Raw genomic sequence first — 17,570 nt, forward strand, 5'->3', positions numbered from 1 at the left:
GTGCAGCCGCTCCCCCGTGTGGGTCCGCATGTGTTCGTTAACCCTATTAGTGGCAGGCTCCTGGCTACCCCCTATTAGTGGCAGGGGGGGCTGTTTACGACCCCCCCTTGATATCTCGAGATCTAACGGGCCGATTTTCAAAATTCAACTGGCATTCGATTTCGCTCAACGTGATCTACATTTCTAAAAAATAAAAATTAAAAAATGTCAATAGGGGGGGTAGAGGGGGGGTAAAAACGGGCAAATTGCAGATACATTTTAGACTGTTTATCACGGCCAGGTTTCTGAATCAATCTTAACGCAACTTTTGCCGATCGATAGAGAATGAACCAGGAATTCACATGGATCCTAAAAATATGCATTTTCAAAAATCATAGGCGGATACAGATCATTGAGATTGGGGGTACACAAAAAGTATAGTAAATAAGGTTTTTGTTGGTACTGTTTCTAAAAAGGGTGGTAATGGTCTTGTTATGTTATAATTTTCTTATGAGAGAACGACTAAAATTGTATTGGTAATGCATAGGCGGTGTCAGGGCACCTATGTTGGGAGGTAAAACATAACCCCCCTTTTTGGACGCCTGGATCCGCCTATTATAGCAAAAAGGTGTCAAAATAGGATGCACAATAACTGTATAAGTTATCACATGATACCTTTTATTCACTGTTCGTAAAACTGGTGCAGCATCGTGATCTTCGCCCAAATGACTCGCTTCACGAATAGGACCCCCCAATTCCCAGTGCTCTGGAGCCGCCCCTGGTAAAGTTATGAACTTGAAATTTTCAGGGAATGTGCCCAATTTAGTTTTAGGAAAAGTCAGAAAATTTCAGCATCGTAGCTTCAGCGGTTTCGGAGATATTGCCGAAAAACCTGAGGGGTGGATAAAAACAACCCCCCCCTGCCACTAATAGGGTTAAGGTGTGACCGGTTAGTGAACCGGGCCTGGCAGTGTGAGCAGCCGTACGGCCGCTCCCCCGTATGGGTACGCATGTGTGAGGTGAGATTTGCCCCTTGAGTAAACCGTGCCTTGCAGATGGAGCAGCCGTACGGCCGCTCACCAGTGTGGGTCCGCATGTGTGCCTTGAGGTGTCCCCGTTCAGCGAACCGTACCGTGCAGATGGAGCAGCCGTATGGCCGCTCCCTAGTGTGAATCCGCATGTGGTTGTTTAGGCTTGCTCGAACAGAGAACCGTGCCGTACAGATAGAGCAGCCGTATGGCCGCTCTCCCGTGTGGGTCCGCATGTGTTTGATGAGGTTTGACCGCCTAGAGAACCGTGACTTGCAGATGGAGCAGCCGTATGGCCGTTCCCCTGTGTGAGTTCTGCGGTGGTCTTTCATACAGTCGGACCTGTCGGTCGAGTATCAGTGTAAAATTTTTACTTCACCGTTACCTGTGCAGATGAAAAAAGTTTTGTTTTTTACCAGTCAGTGATGAAAAAATTGACCGATCTTAACATGCAATGATGATTTTTACACTAACGGGTGCTATGATGAAAAGAATGACAACGTGAATTACGTCACGGTGTAAATGGTGTGAACCATTATCCAGCTCACAATGATGGATGGCATAAAAACATCGTTATAAAAAACGTACATGGCGGCAACCATTTTCCGTTGAAAATATAAGCAAATGGGCTAAAATTTCATCGTATCAGTATGGACCTATGGTCATTATTCACAAGTTATGGGCAACAATCAGCACCATCTTCTCTGATCAGAGAGGATAGTGCTCGAGTTGAAGGTGAAAAAATTCTTCACAATGTAAAATTAAAATAATTCTGAAAATAAAAATACCTACCAGGTTTCAGAGAGCTACCCAGCGACGCATTATCATTACGTTGCTTATATATATCCTGATCATTACCCTCTCTGAAAACGGAAGGCACGCGACGCGTTGTTTGCGCCGTAGTTTGTCACGCTGGCGCCAGCAAATGCGGCTACTAAATAATTGCGTTGCATTAAACCGAACCCGGCCCAGGACACCGTAAGAGGTGCAATTTCCCTCGAGACATTACCCAGCCTGCATGGCATCAAATCGGAAGAAACTTGCACCACACAGTTCAAAAATGATCGAGGCTGTCACATACGAGTATTTAGTATTAGTATTTGCTATATCTTTCATCAAATCATGAGATAGCTTGCGTCCATGTTGCAGCCTGGACACCAGTCCGAGGATGAAATTTTTGTTCATTTTCGAAAGGCAATATTTTTATATCAACAGCAATCTAAGAGTTTGTATGTATCTTATAACGAAGTCCAGTGTCTTATCTTCTAAAAAATGCATTACAGTCATACAAATATTGACTAGACTCCCTACAAGCATTCTCGACTGGTGACTAAAAATCGAAGAATTTTTCATCCTCGGACACTCTGTAAGAAAACAGCTATAATTTCCCTAATATTCAATATTTTTCGATTATATCTTCAGCAAACATGGAGAACGATCCATTTAACATGCTAATCCAAACAGCAGATGATTTGGAAACTTCATGAAGGCGTGAGAGATCCCCGCGGTTACCTGGAAAATTTCATCCTCAGACTGGCCTTTTTAATGCTTTTTCATCCTAATTTCATCATTCAGTTGTAGAACTAGTTTAATGCAATTCTTCAGGGAATATTTATACAAAAGCAATAAATTAATTTAATTTTAATTTTTAAACATTATTTGATTGATAATATTGTATTATCGAGTGTATTTATCTGCACTTACCTACACCTTTTTATTGTTCTGTTTCTTTTTTAATCGAGGCAATCACGAAGCGCATGATACATACACTGTGCTGAGATATTTCCATGTGTCATTACTATCATTGCTGATTGGAAAGGAAGGTGCGTATAATTTATCATGTATGTTTTTTGTGGTTTTCAGCCTGTCCCATAACTCAGTTGGTAGAGCGCTGGACTCCCGGTAGTGAGAGCCCGGGTTCGAGTCGCTCCGGCGCTCGATATTTGAAACTCCTGACGGGGATGGTCTGCGGTTGGTGGGAGCAGCCGCAGCCAGTTGAAGTCAGTTGAGTGGGACAGGCCGTGTCCGGCTTTGAAGGGCACGTTTAACTTTGACATCTAAATTCTCCCGTTACCCGGAATTGCGCGATCGGACGGTAGGGGTCGGGGTCTACGCAACAAGCTCTGCTTAGCGTAGGCTTCGGCTCTGTCAATCCGTCCATTCAAACATTCGAGCTAAATTTATAAAAAAAGGTGCAGTTTTTAACCTTATAACATTATTTTGGGACATTTTAACCGATTTGAATACGGATTTGGTGCATTTGTGTTGAAAGATGAAAATTATGAGCCAGGATGAAAAATTAGCAGATGTCATTAACTGTGATTTTCCAGGCTAATACCGGAAAAATTTTACACTGTCAAGTATTGACACCACTCGCACTTCAATCTGCCGTTCCTGCCCATATGGTCGCGACTTCTCTTCACGTGTCCGTCCAGACAATGTTTTCCCAAACATCTGAAGCCGTATTGGGGACATTGGACCGAGCCACTGATGCCTGAAGAATACACAGAAAGAAAAAAGGCCATTTAAAAAAAAAACGTTCCATGCTAAAGCAGGTCGCAATAGAACGACCTAACCCGGTTAGGTCGCAAGCCGAAATACCAGTTCAAGTTACGAACCGAGCCCATGTAATTTGGTAAATAAACGTCATGCCTGCATACATCAAAGTAGCAGAACTTCTCAACGAACCGGACAAGAGCACAGTCTACTGTCGGCAGAAGGGTAAATGGCATTAACAGCGTCACTTCGATGGACACCATAACCCTCGGAGCCGCAAACGATGAACTGACCTGAAGATGAAGGTCCGGCCGGAGAGGAAGTCACAGACTCCTCAGACGTCTCCGAGTGGACGGTCAGTTCCCGGGCCGAGTCGTCTCCGTAGTACACCAGCAGCTCAGAGCCCCGCGGAACGGGCTTTGACGTCCTGCATAGGGAGATAAATATAGCATTATTGATGAAAGCTTGATTAGTGTAGTCACAACACTTACACAGTCATTAATAACTTCGACGAATCCATTAAAGAAAAATATGGGCCACAGGACGAACCGCGCATAAAATACGTAACGCAGTTAGGAAGAATAGATCCGTGGATTCCAAGACTACAACGCACCTGAAGTATACCTGGCCCCGGTACTGGAAGGCCACTAGGTTTTGTTCTTCCTCCGAGCGGGCACAGTTGACCCTTCTGAGCCAGTTGCTGCAGCTCGGGTCTTCGGCATTCACCGAGTGATGCACGCGCTTACCCTTCTTGATCTGTGGTACCAAAAAAAAAAAAACATAGTTCATCAATTCAAAGAACAAAGTAAAAATATGGCATGTGCAATGAAAACATTATAAAATTTATATGTTGCTATCATTGGTCTTAATTTTTTTTTTAATAGCTTTTATCGTTGAAGTATGTCTATAGTGAAAATTTGAGTTTTTTACCTGCAAAACAAAACAACTGAACTGACCTGCCATCTGTACCCGGTTGTTCGACTTCGGGCCTGACCCTGCTCGGTGGTCAAGGTGCCCTCGTAAGGACCGAGTCTTTGGCGCGCAGGTATGTCCTTCTCCGCCAAAACTCCTGGAATCAAATAAATACAAGCCTTCACCTCAACTAAATGGACACAACATGTACTGATGCATGGGACATGAAATTATACAATACAAGCAACCATCACCAAATGATGCATCAAACGTCCAGCAGCAGTTGTTACGTATCGCCATCTGTCTTGCCTCATTAACTTACCGGTGCCAGACGCTGGATTTGTCGACTGACCAGAGCTGAGAGAAGGCGGGAGAGTCTTGACGTCCCTGTCGACATCTCCGATACCGGGTCGTGCCTGGAATGTTCAGCGCATGTGGGGCACAATGTCGACAATACAATCCACGCATTGAGGATATCTTAACTCTTACGCCTGTTTGTAAATCAGACGGGTATGTTTTGTGGATATAGATCATGAACCTGTTCTTGACCACGTACCCATGACAGTATTACCTGCTAACAAGACAGTAGCAAAGCAATAATAAAACTATTTACCTTAAGTATTTACCTTAAGTAAAGGTCATTAGGTACCGTTTCGAGTAATCAGACCCTTTACTCAAGAGATGCCTCCTCTTCTTCTGACGAAGACGAGTAGGCTGCCATGCTAGGTGAGGCCATACATTGATGGCCACGATGATCATTAGTATGAGAACTTGTAGTTGAACTTTTCAGGGTGGTCCTTCCATTCCTTCCCCAGTCTGTACTTGAACACATCGACATTTGGAGCATCGATGGTGTGGGTTGACAGCTTGTTCCATGTCTGAGTTACTCGTGCCGCAAAGAAGGCTTTTCTGGGTCCCAATTGATGCTGAACTTGAAGTTTTTGATCGTGACCTCGGGTGACACGGCTGAGAGAGTTCTTGAACATGCTGTTGTGACAACACGGGCACTCTCTTTGGAAGTCCACCTTGTCGAAGCCTTTCAAAATTTTGAAGGTCTCGATGATGTCCGACCGTTTCCGTCGGAATTCCAGAGTAGGTAAATTAAGGCTCCTGAGGCGATCTGAATATGAAAGGTGAGACAGTCCGTTCACCAGCCTTGTTGCCCGCCGCTGCACCTGTTCGAGTGCATCTTTGTCCTTTTTGAACTTGGGACTCCATATAACAGTTGCATACTCGAGGTGGGGCCTGACAATGCTTTTGTACAAGGCTTTGAAAATGTCGCTGTCAATGTTTGCAAAGGTATGCTTGATTGCACCAAGAATTCTATTGGCCTTGTTAATCTGGTTAGTGACATGTTTTGAGAAGGATAGCTTCATGTCTATAGTGACTCCCAGGTCCTTTTCCTCACAGACTGCTTCAAGGGTATGTTTGCCTCCACCCATAGTTGTCATGGTATACTCACTTCCAGGATTTGTTGGTCCTAGATGCATGACCTTGCACTTGAGTGGATGAAAGATCATCTGCATTGTTTTTGCCCAATCTTGCAAAGAGTTGATGTCCTCTTGCAGATTGTGAAGTTCACCATCGCGCTCGTTGATGACTTGGTAGACCTTGGTATCGTCCGCAAACATAGAGATATGACAATTTAATAGATCGGGAACATCACAGACAAACATGGAAAACAAGAGAGGCCCGAGCACTGAGCCTTGCGGCACTCCACTTGTTACAAACTCCCAGTCTGAGAGTGATCCATTGACGTTCACTCTTTGCCGCCTGCCTGTTAGAAAACTCCTTATCCACTGATGAGTCTTTGCATTCACCCCTAGAGCCTGGACCTGGGCTAGAAGCCGTTCATGGGGCACAGTGTCGAACGCTTTGGCATAGTCCAGAAACACAACATCCACTGGTAAGCTGTGGCTTAGCGCTTCCGTCCAAATATCAAGAGCTTCCAGTAGGTTTGTGACTGTAGATTTCCCTGTGATGAAACCATGTTGTTGGCGAGCGATAAGATTGTTTGTCTTCAGATGAGCGATGATGTCCTCGCATATGATCCTCTCCAGAATCTTGCATAATATTGATGTCAGTGACACTGGTCGGTAGTTCGCGGGATCACTTTTGTCGCCTTTTTTAACCCGCGCCCCGTTGGGCTCTGCCGAGCAACGCGCCCCGTTGGGGGGGGCCATTTTGCCCCCCCCCCCCTAAGATCTCGAGAACCACGCAACGTAGCGACAAGCGGCAAACGGTGTTGGATAGCCCTATCAGAGAACTACCTTGTGACCCAATTTTATTGACCTAGGTCAAACCGATGACGTCACAGGTCAGGTCAAAGGTCCAATTTTCACCGTTTACAAACATTTCAAGAAATGCGTTGTAAAATCGAGTAAAATGCATTTCATTGAAAATCATCGATGGGGAAATGTTCTTCAAACACATATTCTGCTAGTTGAGGTCACTGATACCAGGTCAGGTCACTGAGGTCAGGTCACTGGGGGGTCACAATATGAAAGTGTCGTGTGATACATGTTTTATGGTCCATTTTACATGACAAATGCGATTATGTGGGTCAGGCAGCCTTTGGGGCCAGCTTAGGTCACGTTTTGGTCAAGGTCAGGTCAAGGTCAGGTCAAGGTCAGGTCAAGGTCAGGTCAAATAAGGTCAAATTTCAAAGTTGATATTTTTGCATAAAATGGGTATCGAATCGATGCAGCTCGTCACGGGGAGTTCAATGGTGGTCTTTGTTTTGCCGTACGAGGTCTAGAATCGCTAAAAATTGAGTTCAAAAATTTGACGTCATCATTTTTGAAGTTTTTTCGCTATAACTTGGCCAAAAAACGAGATATCGATCTGAAATTTGGTATGTATATAGAAGAGCGCAGGGACTATCACATGTATGCCGGTTTTTTCGAAATTCGGAAAAATTTTGGATTTTTTTTTTTAGTTTTTCTAAAAAAATCAATTTTTTGAAATTTTTTGGGTAAAAAACCCAAAATTTTGAAAATCCGAGATAGCAGTTTTGTAGCGCCGCTTTTTGTCTATTAGACCATATAAAGAACTTTGAAATTGCTTGATAACTGTAGATTTGGTGAGCGTTTCAAGATTGCATGTTTTTTGCTCATTTTTGCTCGAACATGACCTCAGTTTGACCTCAATAACTCCTGACCTAAGGTGACCTAAGACTTGAAATTTGGTGTGAAGGTGTCAAATTGATGCCCGGAAAGGTACTGAGAATTTGGCGGCGCTGCGCGCCGCCGTTTTCTTCCTATTCAGGAAAAACCACAGGGGGGGGCCAAAATGCCCCCCCCAACGGGGCGAGGGTTAAAGATTGGCGTGACGGTGGCCACCTTCCACTGCCGTGGAACTTCTCCAGTTTCAATACTTTTACAGAACAGAGATGTGATGGGTGTCGCAAGTTAGTCAGCAAGTTCGTGCAAAACACGAGGGTGCATGTTGTCGGGGCCTGGCGATTTATCAATCTTCAGTGTTTTCAGCTTGGCATGGACTCGCTGAACAGTTATCGCAACTTGCATCTCTGCCTCCAAAGGCTTTGGAGCTAGCGTTGGGATCGATGACTTGTCTTCCTTTGTGAAAACGCTTGCGTACTGATGATTCAATATATCAGCCTTGTGCTTGTCGTTAGTTGCCAGTTCACCATTAGCACTACGCAAGTCCGAGATACCACATTTTGATTTCCTGCGACGGTTGACGTAGTTCCAAAACACTTTGTGATTTCCTTTGACTTCTTTAGCCAGCTTCGACTCGAATTCCCGCCTTGTTTTCCTGGTCGCGTGGGTAGCTTCATTTCTTGCCTTGACATAACTTTCGTAATCATTACTGTCCTTGGTGTTCAGAAAACGAACCCAAGCGTGATGAGGAAGACTATGAGGAAGAGGATTACGTAAATGTGAAAGAAATACATCATTTTTACATGAAGCTCATGTCGTTCCGTCACTAGGGCATCAGGCACAATTGGTCATATTATTTAATGTCTAAATGTGAGAGGAGTCATGTGTAAAGAATACGAATCAGACCAGTATGGACCAGTCCTTACCTTGGTATCGTGTATGATCTTTAGCGGTCCATGGACGGGACATTCACCGTCCCAATCGCGGCAGCACACGTCACAAACTGTCAGAAAGAAGGGCGAAAAATTATTAGCCATTTGATGAAGAGCAGACCAAGGTTTAATTGTTCAAGGTTCCATTGGAAGGAAACAATGCGTCTGTATTCGGTTTAATTTGTCTACAATATGAGTGCTTATCGTGTACATTCGTCCGTTGATGAGGACAAGGTAGCTGACTAAAATCGGGAGAATACTCACATATGTTACTATCATCGAGACCGTCCACATCTCGGTAGTTAATGACGAGACGTTGACTCTTGATGAACACTGTATCAGCAAAAACTGCAATAAATTCAACAGGGTTATCAATAATTCGGTGGCATTTCGGTAACGCGTCAGTTCAATAGAGTGCATGCGATTGAACATAAGAATGGTTCGATAATGCCATTCAATCACTTTGTAGAGTACGAAACCAAAAATAAAAATAAAACTTACGTTTTCTCTGAAAAGGGCACAAAAGTAAGACCGAGGATATCACGATAAACCCATTGCTTACAGTCTCTTCACATATATAAACTTACCTTCAGTAGAGTCTCGAATGGCAGACGAACAACCAAGTAACAGACTCCTTTTTGCATTGGAGATGAAACAGGCACTGAAAGAACAGACAAATGCAAATATTATTATAATTCATCAAGGATAATATATCATTGTCTACTATGTCAAATAACAACTAAAATTTCAACAACAGCACTGAATCATGCCCTAACCTGTCCCGGTCCACCTCAGTGAACCCGATGAAGTCCTCAGACGGTGACGGTGATCGAGGTCGGTACTTTTCCTCCTTCACTAAAGAATGCAGAGCGCGGTCCGAGAAAGGATCGTCGTCCGACACCGAGGGAGACGACGGCCGCTCAACCTAGACCGGATCAACAGACGAACAATATTCAATGAAACATGAGATGTTTATCCTCCACAGATATACAAATTGGAACACATTATGCGCTGTCATTCCCTTTTATTAACCTCGCAGCTAAAAACCAATGAGAGGTGAGCACCATGCATTTGAACACTTACCCTTGGTGAAGTGACTTCAATCTTTATCTCCTCCTTCACAACTGGCCGAAAGTCGCTCTCAGAGCCACTATCTATGGGAGTGCAGCTCCTCGGCCTCTGAGACTTCCTCACACTCTGTGACGGACCCCATTCCCCGTCGCTGTCAGCGGAGCCCTCCAGAGACCACTTTGGTCCTTTTGGTGACATTGATGCAGCCCGCATGAGCGGCAGTAGTTCAGACACTGATGGATCTGGAATGGGGTCCAACATCAGTTCACATTGAGTTGACTAGATGAAAGCACAAAACGGAGAAATTATGTAGCAAAAAAATACAAAGTTGCAGAGTTATCACCACCAATAATTGAATATTCCTTATGGAATTAATACCCATCAAACATCTCTCAATAATGACAATGACATGGTTTGCCAACAAGAATGCAGCAGGAAAATAATGGAGGTGCTCCTATACCTAGCATTTAGATCCTGGCTTTATATGAAAAACTGTTTGTAGCCTCAAATGATCTCTGATGACCTTTCTAGAGGGCAGGCTAGCAGCCAAAGACATCTTTGTTGTCAGAAGTAGTCCAAATCATTGTGATTCTGAAATATTTTTATTGTTCCTCCTGACCTGGCAGGCTGACATGACCTCAACCTGGGGTCAAAAATTCCATGTTGTCAAAAAATGATGAACTACAAGCTACTCCAAGCGGTGAGGTGCTTCACACCAGTTTTTATTCACACGCAAAAAACTGGACAGGGTGGTAACAAATGCCCCCCCACCCCCACCCCCACTGGGGCAAAGGTTAAAACTGGGTAAATACTATTAGAATTGTCTCGTGGCGACCTACATGATGGTACTTTCCATTTCCCAATGTTGAAGCTTCTTCCTTACCCATGGATGCCTAGACAAAATCATTGCATCAAGTTTGAGGTTAGGTAAGGTCTGGTTATGTTTCTTTTTTAATATTTTGGAGACACCTACCTTGTCATCATATCTGGTTTTAGCGCAATAAAGGGACCCTCCCACCTTCAAAAAAGTTAATGAATTGGCATAGAAGTGATGTCCCTTGGTTCGGAAAGATCAAAAAAGAATATGTACCAAATTTCACTGAAAAATATTCACTGGATTTCAAGATATTAGGCTTTTACTTTTGTTTACTTTTTGGAATCTCTGCTGTTCCTAGCAACTATTTGAAAGTGCGGCACTTGTTGCACTTAAAACAGCATATACCGCAACGTGCTACCAAACGTTTTAGTAACACATTTAAAATATAAAACAAAAAAATAAAAAAAACACACAGCAGGGGTGATTTGATAGAAGCTTACAAGATCCTAACAGGTAAACTCGCTGTCGATCCAAACCAGTTTTTCGAGAGGAACTTTGATGACAGGACAAGGGGGCACCACCTAAAGCTCGCAAAAAGAAGATGCAGCAGTCAAGCACGGGCCAAATTCTTTGCAAACAGAGTGGTTACTGCCTGGAACAGTTTACCAGAGGAGGTTGTGGCTGCAACATCTACAAACCACTTCAAAAATCTGCTGGACCGACATCGGGCTGCTGCACCCTGACCTGTCATCTTGTCCCAAACCAGTATGATGTGGGTCCTGAATAGACTGTGTCTAAACCTAACCCACTACATAAACCTAAACCTAAACCTAAACCTAAAATCATTAGATCTCCGCTGACATCAATAAGTCTAAGGGGGCGTTCCGGTGCAGTAGCCCCTTAGAATCCGAAAACTGCAAGTTTGAAATTCCATATCTCCGAATTAAAGCATTTTTCGATGTTGTTGTGAGTGCCCAAACCGGTACTGAAGGCCATGGCCACCAATTTGGCTATCTCAACTCAAAACTAATGTTAAGGTGGGATGGTCACTTTAAAAATGGAAGAATACGTATTACGTAAGTAGGTACTACTTACTTTTCAAAAGTGAGTCGATGATATTATACCGAACTTACCATGCTGATCCATCTCAATCTCCAAGACAAGATCCCTCGTTTTCTGTGCGAGTCCGCTCAAAATGAGAATTCTATAGATGGCCTTGATGAGAATAAGTTGAAGTCAAAGTTGAAGTGCGCATCACTAGCAACACACGACGCGTGCTCTCACGTGGTACTGCAGCAAAACTGCGTCATAAATGTCGAAACCCAAGGCTCAGGGTCATCGAAATCAACGTCCATCAATTGAGCAGCAGATTGATATTCGCGAATATCAAACTGAAAATTCGATATTCGGACGGGGAACGCAATAACTCAAGAACCAGTGAACCGATTTTGATGAAAAGGCCCTCATTCGATTCCTCGTTCCTTATTGCAGGTTGACGGCGATTTCCAGGTCACTAGGTCATGACCTTCAAGGTCAAGGTCAAGGTCAAAGGACGGGGAACGCTCTACCGATTTACATGCGGTAATTTTTGTAGGGTAGCTTCATTCTTTCTACTAAGTATTGGACTATTCCCGATGCATGTGGGTGACCCCTTATGCACGTGCCACGTGCAAAACGAAGGGGTGTCAGTTTTGTAATAGTTGCAATATCTCGGTAACTACTTGGCCGATTGCGCTTGAAGTTGGCATGTAGGTAGGCACCCACTAGGCAATGCATATCCATTATCCATGTGCCAGAGTTGGGGTGCTGCTGCACGTGCGCACGTGCAGGGGTCGATTCCAGATCTCGAGAACGGCAGGACCGATTGCGCTCAAATTTGGTACGCAGTTAGGGACCGGTTAGTAGGGTGCCGTGCAAAAGTCACTTGGGACCCATTTTGCACGTGCGCACGTGCAGGGTGCCGCTTCCAGATCTCGAGAACGGCTGGGCCGATCATGTCCTCAAATTTGGCAAATCGCTGGAGACCGGTTAGTAGGGTGCTGTGCACACGTCAGTTGGAGATACCCCCTCACAATTTCGCATGTGCAAGGCCCACCCTCTCGCTCGCTCCGTTAGTCGCCCCAAAAGGCGTTATACTGGTATTGTAAGCTTTACATGCCACGCCGATCTCCTTTCGGCCTTCGCCTTGTCGACAAAGGCCGCGCAGAAATGCTACGAATAAAGGAATGAGTGGTGGTCACGAAAAATGTATTGTCCCTCAAAGTAGCTGGACATTATTCACAAATCACAGCGCTACGACACTGTACCAAACAGCGACACTCCTTAACTCCTATGTGGAGGCGGATAGTTAAGAACACAACTACTGAATCACCGTGTGTTAACATAAAGAAACAAGATGTGACACTCACACGGGTAGCCAAGAAGCTCACAAACGAGAACCACAGCTACACCTTTTTACGACTAAATATAGACATAGTGGACGCAGCTCAATAATAGTGCAACCGATTGCGACAAATCGCCATTGACAGACTATGGCATACTGTCGGAATCGCCCCCACTATTACTGAAATGTGCGCACTGCCGCCCTAAATTGGGCGTAAAAAGATGTATAACACTAATATATCAAACGTATGACGACAGCCGGTCATGCACTTGTCGGGATATTTCAGCATTGCATTTCGCCAACCAAGCCATTTACCGCATCAGTCAAACCTGTGTAATTCTCAAAACTGTGTACCAGTTAAAATCGAGTTTTTGCGTCAAACTACTGAACCGTTAGACAGTAGTCGCAGCAGTGCTGCCAGTCTTCGTGTGGGTCTGCATGTGTCTGATAAGCTTTGCCCGTTGAGCGAACCGGGCCTGGCAGTGTGAGCAGCCGTACGGCCGCTCCCCCGTGTGAGTACGCATGTGTAAGGTGAGACTTGTCCCTTGAGTGAACCGTGCCTTGCAGATAGAGCAGCCGTACGGCCGCTCCCCAGTGTGTGTCCGCATGTGTGCCTTGAGGTGTCCCCGTTCAGCGAAGCGTACCGTGCAGATGGAGCAGCCGAACGGTCGCTCCCCAGTGTGAGTCATCATGTGTCTGGTGAGGTGTGATCGATCAATGAACCGTGCAGTGCATATAGAGCAGCCGTACGGCCTCTCCCCAGTGTGGGTCCGCATGTGTGTAGTGAGGTGAGACCGGTTAGCGAAACGGACCTGGCAGTGTGAGCAGCCGTACGGCCGCTCCCCCGTGTGGGTCCTCATGTGTTTGATGAGATTCCCTCGTCGAGCGAACCGTGCCATGCAGATGGAGCAGCAGTACGGCCGCTCCCCCGTGTGGATACGCATGTGCGTGATGAGGTGTGACCGTTGAGCGAACCGTGCAGTGCATATAGAGCAGCCGTGCGGCCTCTCCCCAGTGTGGGTTCGCACGTGCTTGGTGAAGGTGGACCGTTCAGTGAACCGGGCCGAGCAGATAGAGCAGCCGTATGGCTGCTCCCCAGTGTGGATCCGCATGTGATTTTTAAGGCTTGATCGAACAGTGAACCTTGCAGTGCAGATGGAGCAGCCGTACGGCCTCTCTCCAGTGTGGATCGCCATGTGTTTGGTAAGGTTGGACTGTTTAGTGAACCGCACCGTGCAGATGGAGCAGCATTGCGACCTATCCCCAGTGTGAGTCCTTCGGCAACGTTTCATGCTTGTGGGCTTGTCGGTCGAGTATTGACACCACTCGCACTTGAATCTGCCGTTCCTGTCGATGTGACCGTGACTTGTCTTCACGTGTCCGTCCAGACGTTGCTTTCCCCAGCATCGGAAGTCGCAGTGGGGACATTGAATCGAGCCACTTATGCCTGAAGAATACACAGAAAAAAGAAAGGCCCTTAGACAAGTTGCATGCCAAAGCAAGTCGCACATACACTGGAACAATCACGACGCCCAGAGATGACCCACGCAGCTCGTGGTCGCCTTTCCAGGTCTCCTTGGTGAGCGCCATGGGCGGTAGCGGCAATGTTGACGCGATAAGCCATCAGCGCCCATGAGTTGATCCGCTTGTCGTTCGAAATACAGCCTTCAGAAACGGAACGCTGAGCTCGTTTAGAGAATATTTCACTTGCCCTTTATTAACTCGCGCATGGACAGAACTCAGAGCCAACTTATCCGTGAAGGAAAAGGATAATTAGCAACACCAAAAAATCAAAACTTTAAAGATAAAGAGAGAGAGAGAGAGAGAGAGAGAGAGAGAGAGAGAGAGAGAGAGAGAGAGAGAGAGAGAGAGAGAGAGAGAGAGAGAAAACGTAATCAATTATTTATCAATCCAATGTCACTTTAGTTGGAAGAACCACAAGAAGCAGTGAACGCGGAACGCCACTATCTAAATTAAATGCATACATGATACAAATGGTTAGGGGAGAGTGGCCATATTGCGCCACGTTAAGCGAAACTGGCTTCAGCTTGGAATACAAAGACAGCACAGGTTTGTTGTTTTCACATTATATTCAGAAACCTTTTTCCTGCCTTTTTTAGACACTAATTTATCGCATACTTCAACTAATTAGCCAGACACGGTCTTTTTAGAAAGTGTTGCAAAGGGCGCAATTGTCGAATACCTTCGATAAATGCGCCCACACCATGGCGCATTTGAATTCAAATGCGCCCACCGCAAATACATGCATTAGCTATGGGCTGTAAAGAAAAGAGTGATAAGTAGGTAATGCGTTGGATGATGTGTCATTATTTCATTAATTTACCATCTGTTTTCTAGAAATTTCATTAGAAGTGCACAGTGACCTCAAATTGCTTATGGTTTTGTCATCTACTAAGCCTTTCGAATATTAGCCATCATTATTAATGTTACCCATTTCATTAACATTAGCCCGGGTGTGGCGCATTTACCCCGGTCGCATTTGAAAAAACGTAGTGGTGTGACAGAACATGGCGTCCCTATTCACCGCAGCCACAATCTCTTGCATGGAGGTGCTCAGATCATTCGAAATTAACCATCTGTCCGAAAAATTAGCAGCACATGTGTGCAAACATTTACTAAACCTTATTCTACAGCTTTGAAGAATGCTTTTTTCGCTAAGAAACCCCAACATTTAAACAAAATCGTTGCTTAAGCTCATGCTGCCTTACCTCTGCCAAGGTTCCACCGGAAAAGGAAGTATGATCGAGGTGGGCAACTTTTGCAACAACCACTAGGTACTTATGGTGTGCCAATTTTTCTGGAGCTTGGGAGGGCGCATTTATCTCGCGGGCGCAATTAGGGTACTCTCCCCTACATTCAGCATTTTCTCTATATCTTGATAGGTACAATCAATGCAAACAAGTAGAAAGGAAAAGACGTGTGAAACAGGCGATAAAACCTAAAAATAGCCGAGAATTGATAAACACATTTCTTCGGCCATTACAATATTTCTTTTCCTTTTACATGAAAGCCGTAACACTAAGGAACATATGGTAGGTATTCGCTAATGGAGATGGGTCCTGCTGAAAACTCAGTACAGTCTTCAATAGAACAACGCTACTTTTATTTTAGCCTTTGGCGGCACATAGTTTGCCGACGTCAACACGACAACTTGTCAAGTCAACAACATGTCAGGCTTGTAGGTAGGAGAGGTTGGGGTAATTTGGCCGGTGGTGTAAATTGGTAAAATCGAAAAAACTCGAGCCTCTATTCATTCCTCATGGGTAGTACTAACTCGAGGACAAATGTCATTATAACTTCCCCCCTCATAGTTTTCTTCAAAATAAATAAAACGTGAATTTCATTAGAAAATGGCAACTTTTGCATCCGCTTAAAAAGTTGTAAACCATGTAGTATTTGGACTGTAAACGAATTCCGACATTATAGCGCCATTCTGGGGGATGTTCAGCGGTTCCAAGAGCAATTTCATTTAGTTCCGTGCAGTCATGACGACTTTGTAGACAAAAAAATTCAGAATAGCAATGTGGGGTTATTTGGCCGGTAGGTACTAGCGGGGCAACCTGGCCGGTGCGCTCAGGGTCGCTTTGTTGGGACGGCCGAGTTGTCATGGTAAATTATACCATAAATGACATAATTCATCACCAACTTTGACTTGACTACCTTAATGCCTTATTTCCTATTGGACAGCTGTAAGGCCATGTGACGTCATCAGAGATAACCAAACGTTTTTTTTGTGCTAATAAATCCTAACAGAAAAAAGATACAGCCGCGCAAATGGTCTCATTTTGTTCAGCTCGTCAAGGCGCATCGAATGATATACATGATGACCTTGAAATCATGTGACCTTGAGGTCAAGCGACTTGAGGTAGCGTGACCTGAAGTCAAACTTTGACCTTGACCTCTCGAAGTCAACACTTATATGTTTCGATGCGAACTGACGAGAGAATTACGATGCTGCTTTTATTTTTGACCTACCTTGATTACTTCAAAAGTTATTCGTAAAAAATTGTGATCGCATCTATGTAGAGCCGCTATTTTGACTATTTTCGACCTCTCTGACCGCTGAGTCAACCTCCGAAATGCGCCAAATGCGTTGTAGGACGCACGTCATTGCTGAATGTGAAGCTGAGTCGCCTTTAACAAAAAAACCCGACTACAAACTAATACCGGCCAAATTGCCCCACACCCCCGGCCAAATAACCCTGCTACTTGCTAGTGGGGCAATTTGGCCGCCTTGCAGACCTTTGTAATACGTCACAATTGCAATATAAGTAATTACTCTATCATTTCAAATTCACTGTCCAGTAAAGTAAAATGAATGCGACACCTGCCAGCGTTAAGAAAATGCAGAAATGTGTCGTCAATTTTAAGATAGGGGAGAGTGGGGTAATTTGGCCGCTTTTTTTAGAAAACGATATAACTTAAAATTGACGACACATTTCTGCATTTTCTCAACGCTGGCAGGTGTCGCATTCATTTTACTTTACTGGACAGTAAACTTGAAATGATAGAGTAATTACTTATATTGAAATTGTGACGTATTACAAAGGTCTGCAAGGCGGCCAAATTGCCCCACTAGCAGGGTTATTTGGCCGGGGGTGTGGGGCAATTTGGTCGGTGTTAGTTTGCGGTCGGGATTTTCTGTTACATTGCGATTCAGCTTCAGATTCAGCAATGACGTGTGTCCTATGACGCATTTGCCGCATTTTGGAGGTTGGCTCAGAGGTCACAAGGGTCAAAATAGCCAAATTAGCGGCTCTAGATGCGATCACAGTTTTTTACGAATAACTTTTGAAGTAATCAGGCTAT

At 44.7% G+C, this 17,570-nt stretch overlaps 2 protein-coding genes across 7 annotated transcripts in view; both read right to left on the minus strand.

Annotated features, from left to right (window-relative positions):
• The window catches only part of LOC122389344 (histone-lysine N-methyltransferase PRDM9-like), a 75,390-nt gene extending 63,744 nt beyond the window's left edge, over window positions 1-11,646 (minus strand). For 4 of the 6 annotated variants that reach the window (XM_043381266.1, XM_043381260.1, XM_043381262.1 and 1 more), the window contains exons 1-10: window positions 11,491-11,646; window positions 9,553-9,782; window positions 9,246-9,394; window positions 9,057-9,130; window positions 8,734-8,817; window positions 8,464-8,540; window positions 4,738-4,831; window positions 4,460-4,572; window positions 4,117-4,259; window positions 3,797-3,930 (exon numbers count right to left, since the gene is read on the minus strand). In XM_043381266.1, coding sequence (XP_043237201.1) covers window positions 3,797-3,930; window positions 4,117-4,259; window positions 4,460-4,572; window positions 4,738-4,831; window positions 8,464-8,540; window positions 8,734-8,817; window positions 9,057-9,130; window positions 9,246-9,394; window positions 9,553-9,782; window positions 11,491-11,503 — 1,111 coding nt within the window. In that variant the 5' untranslated portion in view covers window positions 11,504-11,646. Of the gene's footprint in view, window positions 1-2,670; window positions 3,502-3,796; window positions 3,931-4,116; window positions 4,260-4,459; window positions 4,573-4,737; window positions 4,832-8,463; window positions 8,541-8,733; window positions 8,818-9,056; window positions 9,131-9,245; window positions 9,395-9,552; window positions 9,783-11,490 lie in introns of those variants that run through there. The other 2 variants (XM_043381265.1, XM_043381261.1) reach the window with 2 other exon arrangements.
• Window positions 11,647-12,587: 941 nt separating this feature from the next.
• The window catches only part of LOC122389343 (histone-lysine N-methyltransferase PRDM9-like), a 33,731-nt gene continuing 28,748 nt past the window's right edge, over window positions 12,588-17,570 (minus strand). The window contains exon 11 of the mRNA XM_043381253.1: window positions 12,588-14,187. Within this exon, the coding sequence (XP_043237188.1) occupies window positions 13,133-14,187 (1,055 nt within the window). The 3' untranslated portion in view covers window positions 12,588-13,132. The remainder of the gene's footprint in view (window positions 14,188-17,570) is intronic.

Source organism: Amphibalanus amphitrite, unplaced genomic scaffold, assembly GCF_019059575.1.
Source record: "Amphibalanus amphitrite isolate SeventyFive unplaced genomic scaffold, NRLGWU_Aamphi_draft 000355F_arrow, whole genome shotgun sequence".
Classification (NCBI taxonomy): Eukaryota; Metazoa; Arthropoda; class Thecostraca; order Balanomorpha; family Balanidae; genus Amphibalanus; species Amphibalanus amphitrite.